Source organism: Lepeophtheirus salmonis, chromosome 7 (genome assembly GCF_016086655.4).
Source record: "Lepeophtheirus salmonis chromosome 7, UVic_Lsal_1.4, whole genome shotgun sequence".
Lineage (NCBI taxonomy): Eukaryota > Metazoa > Arthropoda > Copepoda > Siphonostomatoida > Caligidae > Lepeophtheirus > Lepeophtheirus salmonis.
The window spans coordinates 39,284,756-39,304,205 of NC_052137.2; the positions used below are offsets into that span (position 1 = coordinate 39,284,756).

The 19,450-nt window shown below is 32.0% G+C and overlaps 3 protein-coding genes across 5 annotated transcripts; all 3 read right to left on the bottom strand.

The window, feature by feature from the left end:
- Nucleotides 1–8,092: 8,092 nt before the first annotated feature.
- On the bottom strand, nucleotides 8,093–16,699 carry LOC121121622 (uncharacterized). 2 transcript variants are annotated; one of them, XM_040716584.2, is made up of 2 exons: nucleotides 16,215–16,699; nucleotides 8,093–9,212 (listed from the first exon to the last, which is right to left on the bottom strand). In XM_040716584.2, exon 2 carries the CDS (start codon nucleotides 9,192–9,194, stop codon nucleotides 8,337–8,339), a length of 858 nt encoding a protein of 285 aa, XP_040572518.1. In that variant the 5' UTR covers nucleotides 9,195–9,212; nucleotides 16,215–16,699; the 3' UTR covers nucleotides 8,093–8,336. The 2 variants fall into 2 exon arrangements, with proteins under 2 accessions (XP_040572518.1, XP_040572519.1); XM_040716585.2 differs by having other exon boundaries at nucleotides 8,093–11,371; nucleotides 16,215–16,453.
- LOC121121623 (tropomyosin) lies at nucleotides 11,834–15,548 on the bottom strand. Of its 2 annotated transcripts, none has more exons than XM_071890045.1 (2): nucleotides 15,310–15,548; nucleotides 11,834–14,734 (listed from the first exon to the last, which is right to left on the bottom strand). In XM_071890045.1, the coding sequence occupies exon 2, from the start codon at nucleotides 13,205–13,207 to the stop codon at nucleotides 12,350–12,352; it is 858 nt and encodes a 285-aa protein (XP_071746146.1). In that variant the 5' UTR covers nucleotides 13,208–14,734; nucleotides 15,310–15,548; the 3' UTR covers nucleotides 11,834–12,349. The 2 variants fall into 2 exon arrangements, with proteins under 2 accessions (XP_071746146.1, XP_040572521.1); XM_040716587.2 differs by having other exon boundaries at nucleotides 11,834–13,218; nucleotides 15,310–15,516.
- Nucleotides 13,808–14,665, bottom strand: LOC139904687 (tropomyosin-like). The gene has a single exon (XM_071889806.1). It carries the CDS (start codon nucleotides 14,663–14,665, stop codon nucleotides 13,808–13,810), a length of 858 nt encoding a protein of 285 aa, XP_071745907.1.
- Nucleotides 16,700–19,450: the final 2,751 nt, after the last annotated feature.

Genomic DNA, 19,450 nt, shown 5'->3' on the forward strand with positions numbered 1-19,450 from the left:
TTTCATAGTATTGATTCATGAAAATGATGAAACTACAATATGTTATGTAAGTGTATCTGTATCATGTATCTCAACTATTTCTAAATTTAAGACAAAATGTTGCATGACGAATAAATATATATGCAAGTCTATGCCCAGTTCAGGCCCAGTGATTCTATCGGAGCTGGAACTTGGAGAGGACTCTGCGTATTAGGTAGCTGCGGCTCTGTTTGTCTCTAATATCATTTTCTGTAACCGAATTTTCTAGCGACATCCCTTGTTTTAAGTGCATCTTACCAAACTGAGGCTGTATAAAAAAGAACCAAGATCGATAAAGCTGAACTGAGACTGTAAACATTAAAAAAAAAGATCAGGAAGATGGAGAATTGAGGATTGCTTTCAGTCTACACATATATAGTACACATGTTTCGTGTAAAGGAAACTATAGCTACGCTTTCAATAAAATATTACTAAGCAATATTATGATAGAATATCAAATAAACTAGTATGAGGGATTTTTTTATTTTGAATTTATATGTGTAATTCCAAATTCATTTTAAAAATTGTGAAGAAATAATATAATTATAATTATATTGTACTACTTAAGAGAAAAAAAGTTGTTACTATAGTTAACTTATTTGGCTAACTACAATATGATTTTGGGACATTTTTCTGTTTCTTCTTGGATACAGTAAAGTTCACGATTTTTTTTATTTCCATAAAATTATGTAAATGGAATATGAAAAGGTTATAAATATACCAAAAAACACAACAAATGAAAATAAGTACAAGAAACGGGACCGATAGACAACAAAAACTTTGTTTTTCATTGATATTAAGGAAAAATAAAGTCAACTATTGGATGTCAAAATGGAGCCAATAAATAAAAGACCTTAACCCATACTGTTTATGAAAATGTTATCCCTTCATAGTCTAGTTTTATTATATATTCGACTATAGAAATTAAATATCTTTACAAAATCTTATTACCATATTGTCCTTAATAAAATAACTTTTAGTATGGACATCCTGAGATATTTTCCCCGTTCCTAATCAATTAAATTTATTTTTATGGATTTTGAGTACAAAATACTGTGATTGAATTCAAATATCAGTGTTTGTCATTGGCATCGAGTTGTGTTCAATGCAGATGTTGAGTTTTTTTTCATTCTTAAAGCCATTTTGATCAAATTAAATCCAGATTTTTGAAAATTTGTACATTTTATGCAGTTAAAATTGCAACTTTGTGCCTCAAATATGGCATCTTCTTCAATGCAGTATGATGCAATTAAGGAGATTCCAGCCCTCGAAAATATCAAGTAAATTGTATTGCTCAATATATTATGCTAAGCCTTGTTCGTCAATCCATGAGTAACGGGATAATTAAGTGATTAGCACTTCTTCCATTCGAACCGGTGTCGTGGTTGTATATTTTTGTATTTTCTTAATGCATATTATATTGGTGATGGGTATTATATCATTTTAAAAGATTCTTGCCATTTTAGACACTTCGACACTTTCCCCTTGCAATTTTTTCCTCTGCCTTCTATTCCTGACACCGAGGGCCTCATATAACTAAGTGATGTCATGAAACACCAGAACTTTTGCAAGATAAGAATTACAAATAAATTATCTCTACAAACAAATTTTCCCATTAAAAAATAATACTCTCCTGGCTAGGTTAATTTATAATAACAATTATAACAGATGTCGCTATATTCTCTTAGAAGGAGCACTGAAGGATTTAATGCATGGAAATAATGATGGATAAAACATTAAAAGATCAGATAAATATCTCAAACTGAGAAGCATGCCTTTGTCTTTTTCTTCTTCCCTTAATGGAAGCACTTAATTGATCAACTTTTGAAATTATGAACGCTCTACTTAGATCGTAGATTTCATTCAACATATTTTATATATAGAGAAATATTAGTTTTTAATGATATGAGACTATTTTCTGGCTGTTTCTTAATTGATAGCCAAATCGTTAATACCATTAACCACATGTTTGCATAATTAATATTCTCATTCATTTAATGGATTAAAATGTCCTAAGGACCACTCTGGTTTTTTTGATCTGATCATTATTAACTTTGCAATTAATTGTTATATTCTACTAAACATTCTTATTAGTCACTAAATACATGCATTATAGGTTGATACGCAGGAATATATACATATATATATATATGTTAAGGGAAGGGTGTTTTTTAAATTTAAAATTTCTCAAAATCCATAACTATTTTATTAAATTATTAATAAATTTTTGTTTTGGGAGAACTATTTCAAAATGAAATTTTAAATAATAATTTTTGGTAAAAATTATTAGAAATTAAATTTTTTCTAAAAAATTTCTAAAATCCGTAATTTACACAGCGAGTTAAATTTAAATAAAAAGAAAGAAAAAGTCTACAATTGTTCACAAAGAAGTAAAAATAATTGTAAAAAATTTCAAAAATGAGATTTTTAATAAAAATATCCTTATGATATTTTATATAAAAACTTATAAAATCCTTATTTTAAACAGAAAATTAATTTTTTTGGAAAAAAAAAATCAAAATTCTACAGCTGTACACAAAAAAATTAACAAAATTAAATTTTGAAAAAAAAAATCTAAAATTCATAACTATTTACAAAAAGTAATTTTTTTGTAAAAAAAATTTAAAAAATCAACAGCCACTCACAAAAAAATTCTGCTTCTTTGGAAAAAAAAATTCAGAAATCCATTATAAAGAAAATTATATTTTTCGAAAAAAAATTCAAAAACCTACAGTAGTTCAAATAAAAATAAAACTTTTTGGAAAAAAAATTTATCAAAATTAATTTTCTTGTAAAAAAAATATGAAATGCATATATATTAAAAAAATTAAAAAAGTTGATTGTTGTTCAACCAATATTCCGTCTTTTTGACAAAAACATTTGAAAAAAAATTATTTGGAAATAAATTTTGGAAATTTAATTTCAAATATTAAATATCCTTTTACAAAAAATTACAAATATTAAATTTTTGGCTTTTCTGCAGAGTATGCCCTAATGACCTTTTTTTATGAAAATAAATCTCTGAAAACATTTTTTACCCTTATTTAAACGTAATTTTTTTTCAATCATTGCCTTGGTCGAATTTATTTCTAGTAAAAAACAAAAATTCTTAATTTGGGGGCGGGGTGACTACAACCCCTCCACCCTACACCCTGCGGACAACCCTGCATTATGTAGTAGATAAATAGATTATAATTCGTAAAAAGTAGTTTTTCTATATGAAAGTGTATATTTTCTTTAATATTAATGTAGGTTATTTACCTTTACTCAATACTGCATACTCATTTAAAAAAAAAAAAAATACTTATCGGTTAGATCTCTAAGGAGTGTTTAAACTCTTTGAAATAATTGTCAATTCATTCAAAAATGTCTATTGTTATTATTGCTTTGAGCGTTATAACGATTAAGTGGAATGAAGAGTCCTTTAACCCATTCATGAAATAGGTAAATGAGTTTTAAGAAAAAACATTAGTGACAAACATCTCAAAATAATATTTTTCTATTATTCAAATAACATAATATTTTACTTAACATAAACAAAATACATAGTCAATATATAGACAGCATGGTTATGATGATTCGTGATGGATTTAGGTCTGAACATCCTAGACCGCCCTGAAACCGTTGACTTTATGCAGACCAAACTTATTTGATCCTTTTTAGAAGCTCGATCCTCAAGAAAAGATCGTTCTGGATCCGTCTCATTTGATATTTGGTAACGACCGATTCTATAAATGAATGGTTGATGGAGTTATGTGTTTTTTTCAAAATTGAGAACATTGGGACAGTAACGTATAAAGTTAAATTTACATTTACATACCTGGAGCTCCATGAAAATCTGAACACTTACTAATTCAATAATTAATGAAAGTTGAGTGATTGACATTAATTTAATTACAAAACAAAAAAAAACTCAGCTCTTTAGCTTACGTACAAGTCGAGAAAATGACATTTGAACGTTTTTAACGAATTTCTATTCACGTATTCCAAGCAGTTGGGCGTCTCTAGGACCCCCATCTACGCCGTCAGCAAATCGGAAACGTTGATGAGGAAGAATGACTGTATCAAAAAGTCGAAACTGGATCCGAGGAGTTAAAGAAAACAGCCCAGGCCAATCCCTTCAAGTTCATAAAGGCCCATACAAGACATCTTGGTGTTTCACACCAGAATTTACAGAAAGCTATCAAAGAAGTGGGTGAAAAGAGCCTTGTGAGGGTGAAGAGGCCACTTTTAACTCCAGTAATAAAGGAAACCCATCTCTTCCGCTGCAAGAATATTTTGAATAAGTCTTTTGAACTCGTTTTTGACACTTTTGCCCCCCAGTCCTACAATCTTGATGCCAACCCCCTCGATAACAACTTTCGGTGGCATGTTGAACAGAAGACCTGGAGTGTCAGCCATGTAAACACCGAGGGCCTCAAAACCACTATCAGCTAGCACTGGGACGCCGTGACAGAGGACTATATCGGCAACGGGTGCCAGGCCTTCCACCACCACCTTGAATCCATCATTGCCACTAAGGGAACTAAATTAATGATAAAGAGAGCTCAGACATACATCTATATATAGATGTGTCACATCAATTATAGGATTTGTACTCTAATTTGTGGAATTAGTTATGATACCTAACAATGTTAACTTTTGCTTAAGGTCTTCATTTGATATATGATACCTACTTACATTAGCCCCGATATGGTCTATTTAAATAAAATCTATCAATTTTCCATTTTTTTTTTTCGGCGATCAAATTTAATTACTTTAATTATAATTTGTGGGACCTCCAAATAATTAATAAGAATAATTTGTTTATAGAAATTGGCAATAATCCGTTGAATGTTACAAATAAAATCCACACTCAATTTTGAGGTAAATCATTTGAGGTTCATTTCGTGTTGACGGGCAAAATATATTTTTTGAGCACAAGTAAATTGATTTCCTTAAACGGGATACAAGTGTATGCATGTATTTATCTTACATCAAACATGATGGATTGGAAGATGAATAAATAGGTTCCCGAAATAGGAATAATGATTGTGTAAATCTATTTTTTGCAACGTCCATCAAACTCATTCCCCATGCACAATTTACACGTCTTCCAAGCAAAAAACAAAATATAAATAAATTCTTGAAAGGAACGCACCTTTTGTAACCTATTGGACTTGAGCGCTTCTATTATTAAAGCATGATAATTAATTTAATGGATTCTTCTCTTCCAGTCCACTCCCCTTTCCTCGGGATTATTTCACAAAAAAATATAATTATTGCCAAATCGTGAAAATTTTGAGACTTTAAATAGATACATAATATGTACTCGTATATCTATGCATAAAATGTATGCATAAAAACACGAATTAATATTAGCTCAAAATATCCTCATTTACATATTTAAATTAGATTGACAGTCGCTTATAAAAAAATGATATAGAATGGTAAAAAAGTAATTTATATGTCAGATGAAATATTCAAGCCTACATCATATGTACAATTTTTGGTACATGGAGTCCCATTATTTATCGGATACGTGCTCAGTAAATGGGAAGAAATCATTCTAATAATATTATTTATAATAATCAATATCAAACTTCATTATTAACGATATAGATTTCAATAAGATCAGTGTTCCGAGTAAAATATCCACTCGGCATTGTGTTTCTATTACCCCTATCCGATAATGAAACATAAAATATTTAAAGTAGTGCCATATTTATATATGCCTATTGGTACCATTGTTGTTACGATACCAATATTATCGTACATGCTCCCGTATCAAAATTGGTAGGAGGAATTTAGAAATTTGAATAATTTTTCATTAAAATCTATTTCTGTTATAGTATTTTTTTAAATGATATTTCATTTTTGGAGTGGAATGGAGGGATTTAATTTGGAATTTGAGGCTACAAATTCGCTGGTTCAATACCTTTATTGAATAATGACGTTTCAAATACCGTATTAAATGGGTCAGTATTCCTGTACCACGCGACTCTTTACATACGTGGAGTAAATAAGTATTTGATCCTTTGCCGATTTGTAAGTTTGCCAACAGATAAAGATTTTATTTGGGGGTGAGATCCGGAGGCTGGTTAGGCCACTCTTTTACCTTAATGTGTTTCTTCTTCTGCCATTCCTTTGTTGCTATGAACCGTATGTTGGGATTTATTGTCGTGCTGGAATAGCCATTAATCGGCCATTTTCAGACCCCTTGATCTGAGGGAAAGAGGTTGCGCCAATTTTTTTAAAAATTACATTGCTCTAAAGGTGAAAATCCACTGTGGAATGGGCATGTAAGTAAATCAATATGGTAACCCTGACAATTAGAAAAATGTTTGGGTGGAGAGAGGAAAATAATGCTCATGACGTTTCATCAGATCAGCTACAATCAACTGTGACAAGAGAGGAAGGAGAAAAGGATATAAACAAGGACATTTGCCAGAATTACTCCGATGTCTATCCTTAATTTTACTCTGAGTCTAACAAGGACTTACAAGTATAACTCTGCAACAAATCCTCAGGGTTACGCTCCTTCCAAATCATCAGAGTTATCTTTTATGACCACACACAAACGTTCAAACAGGTTGTGAATCTATTTAGGAAAAGATGATCACTACTCAGGAATTAAATAATAATGACAACTGCTAAGAAAAGGGAAATTTATGTTTTATACTACCAATTACAAATTAACGGGCCAGCTAAAAAAAGCGCGTCGGATTTACATTATTGTATGGCTCTGTTCCTCCTCCCTTAAATGCAGTTAAGTCGTCCTTTCCTCTTAGCAGAGAAACACCACCACACCATAATGTTTCCACCCCAGGCTTGACGGTAGGGGTGGTGTTCTTGTGGTCATACTTAGGAAACAATAAATGGCGTCACATATATTTCAAATTGTTTGCTTCTTGCGGTCTTACTCAGCACTAGATTTAGGATTTTTGAGCGATCCCTTAATTTGTCCTTTTTGTGCGAAAATTGCTCAATTTCTAAACGGGTATGAAATAAATGAAGCAAATTTGTATTTATATAATAGCTTTTGATGATATTTTTCCATGGAAAATCTCCTTGCTAAAATCTTCCTTCATTAGGCTCTCTATTTGGAGGGAAAACTATGTATTTGATGCCATCAGAGTTATGATTTACATGGTCAGATATGTGAAGGAGCCAGATTTTAACAACAAACAATTAGTGGAGGAGGAAATTCGGATCAAAATTGACTGGCGAATAATGCCTCATGAATGTTGCAACAAATGAAAAATACTTTTGTGCCAAATAGCAAAATCCTTATCTTCCATTTATGCAAAAGGTTGGCTGTATAATCAATGGTTATGATGATGAAAGTTCTTTTCGTAAGTTAAAAACTACCATTAGTGATGGTCGATAGAGATTAACGGGATAAAACATTCCTAAAGTCTTGATTTGTTGATTTAATGCAGTAAAATTTATTAATAAATGATGATAAATTGAAGCAACATTAATCTTTTTAATTTTTTTTAAGTGCCTAGGCTCATCACTCCTTAATAAGTTTCATTATTACATGAATCCTATTCTTTTTATTCTTAAAACACTCAATTCTACCCTAGTCTAAAATTCTATGATAAATGTATCCCTCTTATGGATCTTAAAGAAGAAAAATGGTGTTTTCTTTAAAGTATTTGATGATATGATTGAAACATCTTCAGGTTAAAATGTCATACTTTTATCGAATTACTTGTATGATTCATTTTAAATTTGGCTCCATTTCAAAGTTTAATACAATGTATATACAAAATTAAATATTTTTTATCAAATAATTAATTTTCCTTCTTCTCAAGATAAATGTAAATTTAAAAAAAAATTAAATTAATTATGTAATCATTTTTATTTTTGATAGTATCTTTTACAACTTAACTTTAAGATAAGAGCTTCTTTTTTTTTCCAAGTCAAGGATAAATTAATTATGTAATTATTTTTTTGAAATATATATTTAAAGATCTTAAATCATAATTTGTATATATATTTTTTCATCATTTTAGGACTATGAAAAAAATTTCATTCAATCGTTTTGACAGTGTGTTGTTTGAAGAAATAAATTTTCATGATACATGTGTTGACATTAAAAATGTTTTATTCGTGTTGTAGAACTAGAAAGTGAAAAAACAACCTGGCAATGATTTAATATACAACAATAACTATTATAACTTTATTCTTGGTTACTTTGTTTTAGCTTAAAAGTAAATTTCATATTCTTGTTACTAAAAATAGTCAAAATAAAAGAGAATATAAATTTTGAGGAATATTTTTTTTTTTTGAGAAAGAAAGAATTAAGAGATGAAAGAAAAGGAAACTCATATTTAGTAGTTGGTGAGCATGTCATCAAAGGTGTCGTCCAATTCATCAGAAACCTTCTTGATCTTAAGCTTCTCTCTGTAGATTTCATCTTCAATGTCGTCAATACGATGATTCAACTTGGTGATGTTCATCTCACCGTACTCGTATCTGGCCTCAGCTGCCTTCAATCTTTCCATTAATTGGTGAATCTTGTCCTTCAACTTTTCTTCCCTCTCAGTGGCTTTTTCAGCAGAAATTTCGAGTTGTTTCATGTTCTCACCAACGGTTTCGAGTTCTTGTTCAACGTCCTTAAGCTTGGCTTCAGCGAGTTCAGCACGCTCAGTGGCTCTTTTGCATTCATCTTCTTGAACACCGAGCTTACGAGTGAGTTCATCGAGTTTCTGTTCGTTGTCAGAGGCCATTTTAGTGGTTTCTCTTAAGTTTTTGTCACCCTCTTCAAGTTCAACTTCGTTTCTCATGGTCTTATTTTCAAAGTATTTTACTTTTTTTAAGATACCATCAGCTTCCTTGGAGGCATAGGCCAATTTGGTAACAGTATCAGCAAGGGTGGTTTCAGCCTTCTTGGCTTCTTCTTCCATCAACATGATACGACGAGAAAGTGCACCAACTTCCTCCTCGGCGTTCTTGAAGGCCTTTTCTTTCTCCTCCAAGGATTCAAGGGCCTTGGTCAATTTGTCATTGGTTTCATCAAACTCTACCTCATAGGATTGAGACTTTTTCCCCAAGTCACGGATGTCACACTCAAATTGATCTGAGCGAGCATTGGCTTCCTTTGTTTCAGTTTCAAATTTGTTAATGGTTGCGTAAAGGGCATCTGTCTCAGATTTGAGAGACTGCATCTTCTTCCTGATGGCGTCCATGGTGGAGTTTTACTTTGGCTATTGATTGGCATTGAGGAAAAGGAAGTGATGGTTTATGATTTATAAGTTAGTTAATGAAAAAAAGAAAAGAATAAACTACAATTAGAGGATGCAAATATCTACATAAATATTAATGTATGCAATTGGTTGGTGAGATATACATATGTGCTCGTCTATCTAAGTAAAATCTTTATACATGGGGTCATATGACTACAATGCAATTAAATAAGGGACAAAAATTGAAGAATTGTTCTTAAAGGTGCAATTGGCTTGAAAAGCATGCATGATTTTTTGTAAATGACTCATTATATTTATTTTTGAATTCATAATATAAATATATTTTTTTATATATATGAGAAACCCATTTTTTGATCATATCACCTTTATTTCATTTTTGAATATAACTGCATGATTAATTGTTGATTTGTTCAGAATTTAATGCACTCTAAATGAGGGGAAAAGTCAAAAGGTTAGCATTTTCTTGTTGTCTGAGAAATAATGTTATTTAATACAGGGCGTTACAATTAGTTATCGCAGAAAAAACCTAATGTATATTTAAATAAGATTTATCACAATATATACGTGTGTATAATATAAAAAAAAACGCCTTATATAATCTATAAAATATCCAATATATTATGTTTGATTGGGCGTTTTTCAAAACGTAGAGTATATATATAAATCTCTAACGCCCATTTTAGGAAAAAATGGAATACAGTTCAACCTTCCATTATTATGCATTGTTAAAACAGCAAGATAGAGGGGTGACTAGATTATTATATAGCTTTGAGATATATGATTGTATGTTTTTAATGGCAACAGTGACACTATGTATACTATCCATTATCAATGGGAACTACGTAGTTGAAACACTTTATAAAATTTTAAGAATGTTTTTGTATTTATAACGTCTATATGTAAATTGGAAGAGAATCAATTCGAGAGGAAGAGTGTTGGAAAATGGTGGTGAAGAAGAAGAAGGAGAAAGACACACAAAAAAGGTCTACACACAAACATGCACAAATAAAACGCCTCTTGAAACATTTTACATTGATACACATTAAATATATTCTTTTCTTTATGAACAAATGGACAAAAAAAAAGTCACATTCAGCATTAATTAATGTGAAAAAGTATTATTATGTTGATTGAAAGGGGATATCATGTTTTAAAGTTCCTTCTTTTTTTGCCGAGAGTGACATAAAAAGAAAAAACTTTCAAACAAAGATTTTCATTAAAAGACATGCACATTTATATGAATGCATTTATCATTTTAGTAATAAAATGTTGTTAGGAAGTTTTGTTTTAGTAGTTGCTGAGCATGTCGTCAAAGGTGTCGTCCAATTCATCAGAGACCTTCTTGATCTTCAGTTTCTCTCTATAGATGTCATCCTCAATATCATCAATACGATGATTTAATTTGGTGATGTTCATCTCACCGTACTCATAGCGTGCTTCTGCCATCTTCAATTTGGTAATGAGTGCATGGATTTGTTCTTTGAGTTTCTCTTCACGCTGTTGTGCTTTCTCTGCAGAGATTTCCAATTGCTTCATGTTCTCGCCCACGGTGGCCAATTCTTCCTCCAACTCAACAATTTTGGATTCAGAGGTCTCAGCTCTCTCAGTGGATCTCTTGCATTCTTCTTCTTGAACACCCAATCTGCGAGTCATTTCATCAAGCTTTTGTTCTGAGTCATTGGCCATTTTCTTTGTTTCTCTCAAGGTCTTGTCAAGCTCCTCGATCTCAACCTCGTTCCTCATGGTTTTGCTCTCAAAGTATTTCACCTTTTTCAAAATAGAGTCAGCTTCTTTGGAGGCAAGAGCAAGTTTGGTCACGGTGTCCGCAAGGGCACTATCTGCCTTTTTGACTTCTTCTTCCATGAGCATTTGTCGACGAGTCATGGCGTTCACCTCCTCTTCAGTAGTCTTCAAGTTCTTTTCTTTCTCTTCCAGAGAGGTGATGGTGGCTGTAAGCTTGTCGTTGGTATCATCATAATCCGACTCAAGACATGTGATACGCTTGCTAATATCCCGAATATCACATTCGCATTGGTTAGCAACATCATTGGCCTGTTTGGTTTCACCCTCAAGAGAGGAGATTTGTTGGAACAGATTATCTGTTTCTGTTTTAAGGGATTGCATCTTCTTCTTAATGGCGTCCATTTTGATTCTTTAATCTATATAGAGACAGGGTTTGGCAAGGGATAGGAAAATAGAAAGTGTTTTGATAGGTGGCAGGAAAATAAAAAGAAACAAATATAAAAAAACTTGTTTTTTACCCTGAATTCTGCGAGTGCACATTAAATATTCAAAAACATACAACAAAGAAACTTTGACTGGACAATATTTTTTGAATCCAAATACTGAGTGTTCATTAATTTTATAGTTAATAAATCTACAAGGAAATTCGAAAACCATTCGTTAATCCATGTGGGATTTGAACATGATGAAAACCAACGAGGAATGATCCAGGAGAAAGAGGATTCAAACTAATTACTTACCCTTAATTCGTTCACTCCGAATCCATAAGATGTGTACAGAGAAAGAAGACAAACATGGGATAAACAAGGAAAGACATATGAAAATCAAAACAAAAACGTGAATGACGGACAAATAATGAGACAAAAACACAACAGAGGTTCATTGTCATTTTTTAAGAGCTATGATTATATATATTTTAAAAAATATGTCCAAGAGATTATATATATATATGCTTATAAGTACATTTTTTTAAATGTGTCTCAGGTGATAAACTTAAATATAAAAAAAAACTGCGAGTTGTGAGGAAAAAAATAACATAATTGAAAATGGGAGAGTTAAAAAAGCAAAAAAAAAAAAAAAAGAAGAAGGGTATTGTTAAGAAACCGGGGAAAATACGAGACAGAAAAAGATAGATAGAGATTGTTTATATAAATGTTTACTTCATTTTTGGGTGAAATTCAACTTGCAAAAACGGGCAAAAGAAAAAAATATAGTAAAAGAGGGAAGGTCAGTTTTAGAGCCTTGAAATTATCATGATTTCCCCAGGAGCTTTCGAATATCAGACTACATAAATTGATCATTTTTACAAAAATAAACAGTGCATGAGATTATTAAAAGAAACGGAAAGAAAAGAAAAGAAGAAGAAAAGAAGAGAAGAATACATTCTTGGCTATTTAGTATCTAGTCATAATGGCATCGAAAGTGTCATCTAAATCATCAGATATATTTTTGATTTTCAACTTTTCGCGGTAAATCTCATCTTCCAAGTCATCAACTCGATGATTCAACTTGGTGATATTCATCTCTCCATATTCATATCTTCCTTCTGCTCCTTTTAATTTCTCCAAAAGAGCTTTGATTTGATCCTTGAATCGTTCCTCACGGGTATTGGCCTTCTCTTCTGATATTTCAAGAGCCATCATGCTCTCACCAACAGCACGTAGCTCATCTTCTAGCTCTTTGATAGTGGTTTCTGCTTGTTCTGCACGCTCCTCAGAGCGTCTTAGTTCCTCCATCATCACACCCAACCGACGAGTCATTTCATCCAGCTTTTGATCCGAGTCATCTCCCATTCGCTTGGCTTCACGAGTTTGACCCTCCATTTGCTCCATGATTTCCTCATCTTGGATATTTCTTTGCTCAAGTTGTTTTGACTTGCGGAAAATGGAGTCGGCTGTTTGGGAGAACTTTGCTAGGTCTGTAATGACCACCCCAATCTTTTGATCTGTTTTCTTTTGTTCATCCTCAAGTAAGGCCAGACGTCTGGCCATGGCAAAAATTTCCTCTTCCTGAATTGCCAGACTAACTTCCTTTTCCTCTAACTTGGTAAGAGTTGAATTGAGTGTTTCTAGTGTTTCATCAAAAGTAACTTCAATAAGATGGGTTTTTCGATGGAGCTCGCGGACAAGTTCGTCGTTTTTATCTGCTTTTTTATTTGCATTTGAAGCAATTTTTTCCATCTCATTGGCACGAGAAAGTGCAGCATTTGTCTCCGTTTGGAGTGATTGCATCTTCTTCTTGATTGAGTCCATTCTTTATGTCTCTTTTTTAAAAGATATAATTTTGATATACTTTTGATTTTACATTTTCAAAAAGAAAAAAAAACAAAAATAGTTATTTAAATATATACTTATAAAGCAATCCAAATCTAATGGTGTCATTTTCGCTTTGAAAATCATGCACTAACTAAGGCTCAGTGACATATCCTCTGGTCTTAATGAATGAGCAAATTAATTGACAAAATAATAAGTCCTTTTCATTACTTGATGAATTATAAAAATGATCATTATATGTACTTATCTTAACTACGATATTCGTTATATGAAGATGTGTTATAAGGATCTTCAGGCTATCTAAAAAAATTTCGTTAATTCTACTACTAATGTACTCTGATGGGCTTCCTAACTCAATATGCATATATATGTATGTACATGAGTATCTAGGAAGAAATGCAAAGTTTAACATTGTTTGTAAGGAGGATTTTGAAAGCATTTTTTTAAAGGTAGTAACTTTTTGCCCATTTTAACAAAATTATAAAATTATTATTAAAAAAAAAAAAATGAAAGAGAGAGAAACAAAAAAAAAAAAGGAAGAAAGGAGGAGAAGAATTGATATTAAAATGTACTGATTATCTAGTATCTTGTAAGCATATCATCAAATGTATCACTCAAATCATCAGAGACTTTCTTGATCTTCAACTTTTCCCTGACGATTTCATCTTCAATATCATCTATTCGGTGATTTAATTTTGTGATGTTCATTTCTCCATACTCTGCTCTAGAGTCAGCTGTCTTCAGGCGATCAATCAAGTTACGGATTTGATCCTTGTATTTCTCTTCCCGATTTAGAGCCTTTTCCTCTGCGACCTCAAGAGTCTTCATGTTTTCTCCAACAACTCTTAAGTCCAACTCTAGTTTATCGATCATTTTTTCAGCAAGAGCGGCCCTCTCAAGGGATCTTTTCAATTCTTCTTCCATGATTCCCAGTCTTCGCGATATCTCATCAAACTTTTTATCAGAGTCTTCAGCCATATGACGAGCCTCTTTATGATCCTTATCCAATTCTTCTAGAGACATTTCATCATTCATGTTCTTGGTTTGAAGGATTTTTACTTTTTTGGCGATTGTATCTGCGTTTAGAGAGGCTGAGCAGAGGTCCATAACGGTTTTAGCGAGGTCATTCTCTCGTCGTTTGACTTCATCTTCGAGTAAAAGCATTCTTCGATTCATTGTACCACTCTCCCCCTCAATGACATGAAGTTGTTTATCCTTGTCTTCTTCTCGAGAGCCGACCTTGACCAATGTTTCGAATGTTTCATCATACTTGGATTCTACCATTGAAATCTTTTTATTGAGATCTCGTATTTCACAGTCGAACTTATCAGCGGTTTTGTTACCCTCTGCAGCTTCTGTCTCAAGTGTATTTGCTCGAGCAATCATGGTATCTGTTTCCATTTTGAGGGATTGCATCTTTTTACGAATGGCATCCATGCTGAGATATGTTTATCTGCTTCTGCTTTTTTAAATCTCCTTTTATAAGTTTTATAACTTTTAAACTCGCTGCAAAGAGTGAAGGAACAGGTGTTTACCTTTTGAATGTGTGGAATTATGGGTTCTTGAACTAATTGTTTTTCCTTTTTTTTAAATATTCCTTCAAAATCCTCCTTTAGTAACTCAATGACTTTAAATTATTTCATTCATACTCTTAAAATGAGAGGTTTTATATTTGTATTGATTTAATTTATTTTTTTGGTACTATTGTTTATCAAAAATCATGATCTTTATAAGGAGAATTTCATAACGATGATAAGGGAATCTTGCTCTCTAAATGTTCTGCACAGTTTCAGGGACATTTTAAAGGAATAATTAAAGAAAAATTTGAAACAAAAAGATGAAGAATATATGTAAATAAAGTTGTTAAATGCAGTCTATTTAAGATAGCAATACCCCCCTTTGACTCATTCACTGCAAACATGACTAAACATCACTTTGACTGCTTAAACAAATAAAAATAATCATGTGCAAATATAAACGACATAAGTAAGTGTGAGTGTCTGCCATATTTGCATGTTATTAGGCCCTTTGGTATGTACAGTCATTAATCATCAATCAACCCCAAAAAAATAATTAATTACCTATATAGATGTGAATAGATTATCATGCAAGAAGACGAATCCAGCAGGCAATATGAGTTAAGGCATTCCATAGTTATAATAATCCTTTGACGGATGACTCTTTTTTCATATGAGGAGTCTCTTTACATAGGTACATGTATATACAAGTAGTTATTTCATGCAGGGATATAGAATATTGGGCATATAAATCAAATTAACAAAAGTGACAATTGGAGGCACTAACAATACACAAAACATTCTTTTATTTTTAGATACACTCATTTGCTGTATAAGGGAAAGGCAAAAAAGAAAGGAAGAGAGATAAATAATATATTTGTATGAAAAAGGAAGATGAGAGGTTAAAAAGAGGTTATGGCAAATGTCCCAGACTTTCTTTCAAAAAAATAAAATAAAATAAAAATATTCGTCAATGAGGAAAAAGTGGAAAAAAGAGGGTTGAAAAAGTCTCAACATATATTTAAATACATAGAATAGAAGTATTATTAATATAGTATGTAATATAATTCATAAAGTATAACTGAACCATCTACATCTACGGTGATATTTATTTGTATTAAATGAGTAATTTCTAACAACTACATAATAGGTTTGCACTTATTTAAATCCGCATGCTTTTCTAAACTACTATTTGATCATATATAAAAAATATTTGTCTCAATTCAATGTGATATTTTGACTGATGAATATTCACATGTGGACTGAGACACGTAGGGATTCTGGGGGTTAATACTACGAATATTTAATTAAAGGTAGAAATTCCTAATCATTCTCAGTATTTCAGATAATTAGCTAAAGTACTTTTATATGTATGTATAGATGTAAAAAAAGTAACTTTTTTTTTAGTTATGGCAGCTTGCAATTTTAATTTTTACATAGTTTTTTTACATGATATTGAAATAACGTACCTATTTGAGTCGAGCAAAGCAAAGGAAATACAACTACTTTTTGGGACAAAGAAACTATTGATGAAACAATTGGTTTGTCCGGTGGTGAGTCACGCTCTTCTACGACGTGGGTAAAGAAGATGATCTGACACTACGAAATGAAGAAGCTCAACTGAATTCTTTTTACAGGATTGACTCCCGAATTTTGGCTTCAAATACACAATAACATTTATTAAAGAAAGAGAGAAGAAAAAAAATGTATCCAAAAAAATTGTGTATCGTATTATTCAGAGTCTTGTTTTAATTATAGATGCTTTCCTATTGTGTGCGACCTGTGAGGTCGTGTCAGCCTTTCTTCTTTTATTTTCGTCCTTCATTGGAGTTGAGTAGTATTATACACTTTATATATATACCTATAACTTCTATAAGAAAGCTAGTCAATTGTATTTTTTCTTTCTTTTTTTGTATAGGGTTAAAGACTGTTTCAATTTCGGGTCTCTTAGTTTGCCAATGACTCTTTGCTTGTTCGTATTTATACATCATACTACAAGTGTTCAATTAAATCGACCTTATAAGTTTGTAGTAGCACAATAGGTAGAAAGTCATGGATTGTCCTTTCACTCCAAAAAAGTTAAGGGCAACTACATGACTCAAACACTTTAAATCAGGGATGGGCAACTGGAGGCACGGGGTATACACATAACCCCTCGACCTCACTCAGTGCAGTTCACACATGAAGTACATCAAATCCATAGAGAGAAACAGCAATCACATATACTTTGATTCATTTGTTGCTCATTGCGACAACATGACATCCAATCCATAGAAAGGTAGCAGGCCCAACCCCAAGTCTCTCATTAGGCTTAATTAATGTTGACATTATTGAATGTGACCTATTTGCACAAAGTAGTTTTTTTACGCCAACTTTTTTATAAAAAAACTCCTTTTTGCACTTTTTTGAAGCAAATGTTTTGTCTTTGTTGCTTTTGAAGGACATGGTAAAATGCATCTATATGCCGAAAATAGGTATATGTTGGTGCAATTAACATACAGATATCAACACATATGTTCTTAATGAGAATCATTTGTAGTGTCTGTCATATCAAGTTATAAGAAGTGCGTGGTCATGTAGCCCTCCAATGATAGTGCTAAAAAAATTGGCCCTCTTTATCATGGATGTTGTCCATCCCTGTTTTAAATCATTTGATAAAACTTTAAAAATAATCTATATTATTTATTTACTGCATAATAATCCTTAATATTGAGTTGAATTTATCTACCAATGTATGTACGTAAATTAGAAACAAAAGCTCAGAGATGGGTATCACAGTATACTTTTTATTTAAAAATCAGTAAAATATGTAAGAAAAAAAAAATGATTCGTTGTCAAATATATTATTATCAAATATACTTTTAGTTTTCGTGTATATCAAATAATTAAACCTAGCATACTTTATTTTATTTTTGACCAGTAGGCTATAAAAAAGCCATCCAGTGCACATTGAATGATAAGGATAATTTGTTTTTTTTGTAAATTTATTTATTTACTTTTGTCGACCACATTTAAATTAAAATATATACCCAGTACTATGGAATTATTAATTAATTGATTAATTATCGATATTAATAAAGGGAAGATGTATATGTAGACTTTCCTAAATTCATTTGAATGTGTATCTTAGGACTATGTAAATACTTGATCTAAAAAAAATAGGAGTCCAAGAATAATTTCTAAGAACTAGCGTGCGTAGTTCAAACTCGTATTAAACTAAAAAAAAATTACACTATATGCAATATAAAGTAATAAATCGGCCTTTAGACTAAGTTTAGTTACAATAGCCTGTAGTTAAAGCTCAGCCAGCTTGCGTTCTATAGACTAAAGTACTCCCTTGCTCATCACATCATATTAAATGTTATTAACCTATTATTATTGAGGAGAGGAAATTAAAGTATTGAGTAACTACGTGTGAATGTGCTCATGAAAAACAAAGAGGAACACTCAAGATTTTTTGAGGGAATTATTTTCTATATTAATCAAACTAATCTATACTATTAAAGTAAAGTTTGTTTCTTCGTTGATGCCTAATATCTCCCGAGCAATGCGTTGTTCTTAAGGGAAACGAAAAATAATAATGAAAGAAGAAAAAGGAGAGATAGTGGAAAAATGAGCATTAATCCCAGTTGATTCCCGGTTGATCTTGGGCAGTGTTTGTAAATATATGGTTTGATTTTACAGTGTGCAAAGCAAAATCGTGGACTTGTATATGAAGGAACCTGGATTACTTTAAGGTGACTATTTTTAAGTCCTTGGTTAACTTATTAAAATTAAGGACTACTGCAATTTAAAAAAAACTTTAAAAAATCAACATTTGTCAGCATGAAGGTGAAAGGGAAAGGGGTTTTTTATTTGCTCCTTTCCAAAGTGAGTGTCGATGAGATCATGAAGGTTGTAGGGTGATCCCGGAGTCTTATTTACAAGATTATAAGCATGGTAGCCTCAGATCAGAGCCTTCAGAGATCCTTTGGTAGTAGGAAGGCGCAGAAGCAATCGGGATTATTGAGGAGGTGGAAACCGTGATGACTCAACGTCCAGTCAAATTGATTAGGCAGTTTGCCAAGGCTTCAATTTCAGTCAGTGGACTGTGATGAGGTATGTGAAGGATTTGAGGAAAACTTCTTATATACGACACCATGGGCAATTGCTTTCCACAGCAGCCAAGGTCATCTGCGTCAAGAGAGGTCTAAAATTTTTGACTTGGTTAAAAGCATAAGGAGTCAAAAGTTCAGAACTATACACTAAATATTCCTGCCTTGACCCTTCTACTTGAGGCATATTCGAGTAGAAAGCTTGAGCTACCCCTCATCAAAATTTGGATTACCTTAAGGTATCTGTACAACAGTAGTGGGCGGCCATGTCCAATCCCTTTGTCATAAAGTACTGCAACGCTTACAAGACCCCGTTGGAGGCCATGGTAGCAACCAAAGGAAATTCTTTTGAAAAATTGAAATATATATCTATGAAGAAGCCTGTGGTACAGCCTCAATGTGGTCCTCCTTTCCATTCTTGCAAAAGTATACCTTATTTATTCGTTACCAAAAAGTTCATGATTTTATGGGACACGCTGTAGAGGAGATGTCATCACAAACCAAGAAAATGGTTAATGAGAATAAAGGATTAACGCTAAGAAAACATTTATTCAATTCTTCAAAACATATAGAAAGAAAAACTTAAATTTCACTGTATTTGTTATTTACTA

Excerpts from the sequence above, each read along its gene's own strand:
- LOC121121622 (XM_040716584.2), bottom strand. The coding sequence starts at position 9,194 with ATGGACGCCATCAGGAAGAAGATGCAGTCTCTCAAATCTGAGACAGAT.
- LOC121121623 (XM_071890045.1), bottom strand. The coding sequence starts at position 13,207 with ATGGACTCAATCAAGAAGAAGATGCAATCACTCCAAACGGAGACAAAT.
- LOC139904687 (XM_071889806.1), bottom strand. The coding sequence starts at position 14,665 with ATGGATGCCATTCGTAAAAAGATGCAATCCCTCAAAATGGAAACAGAT.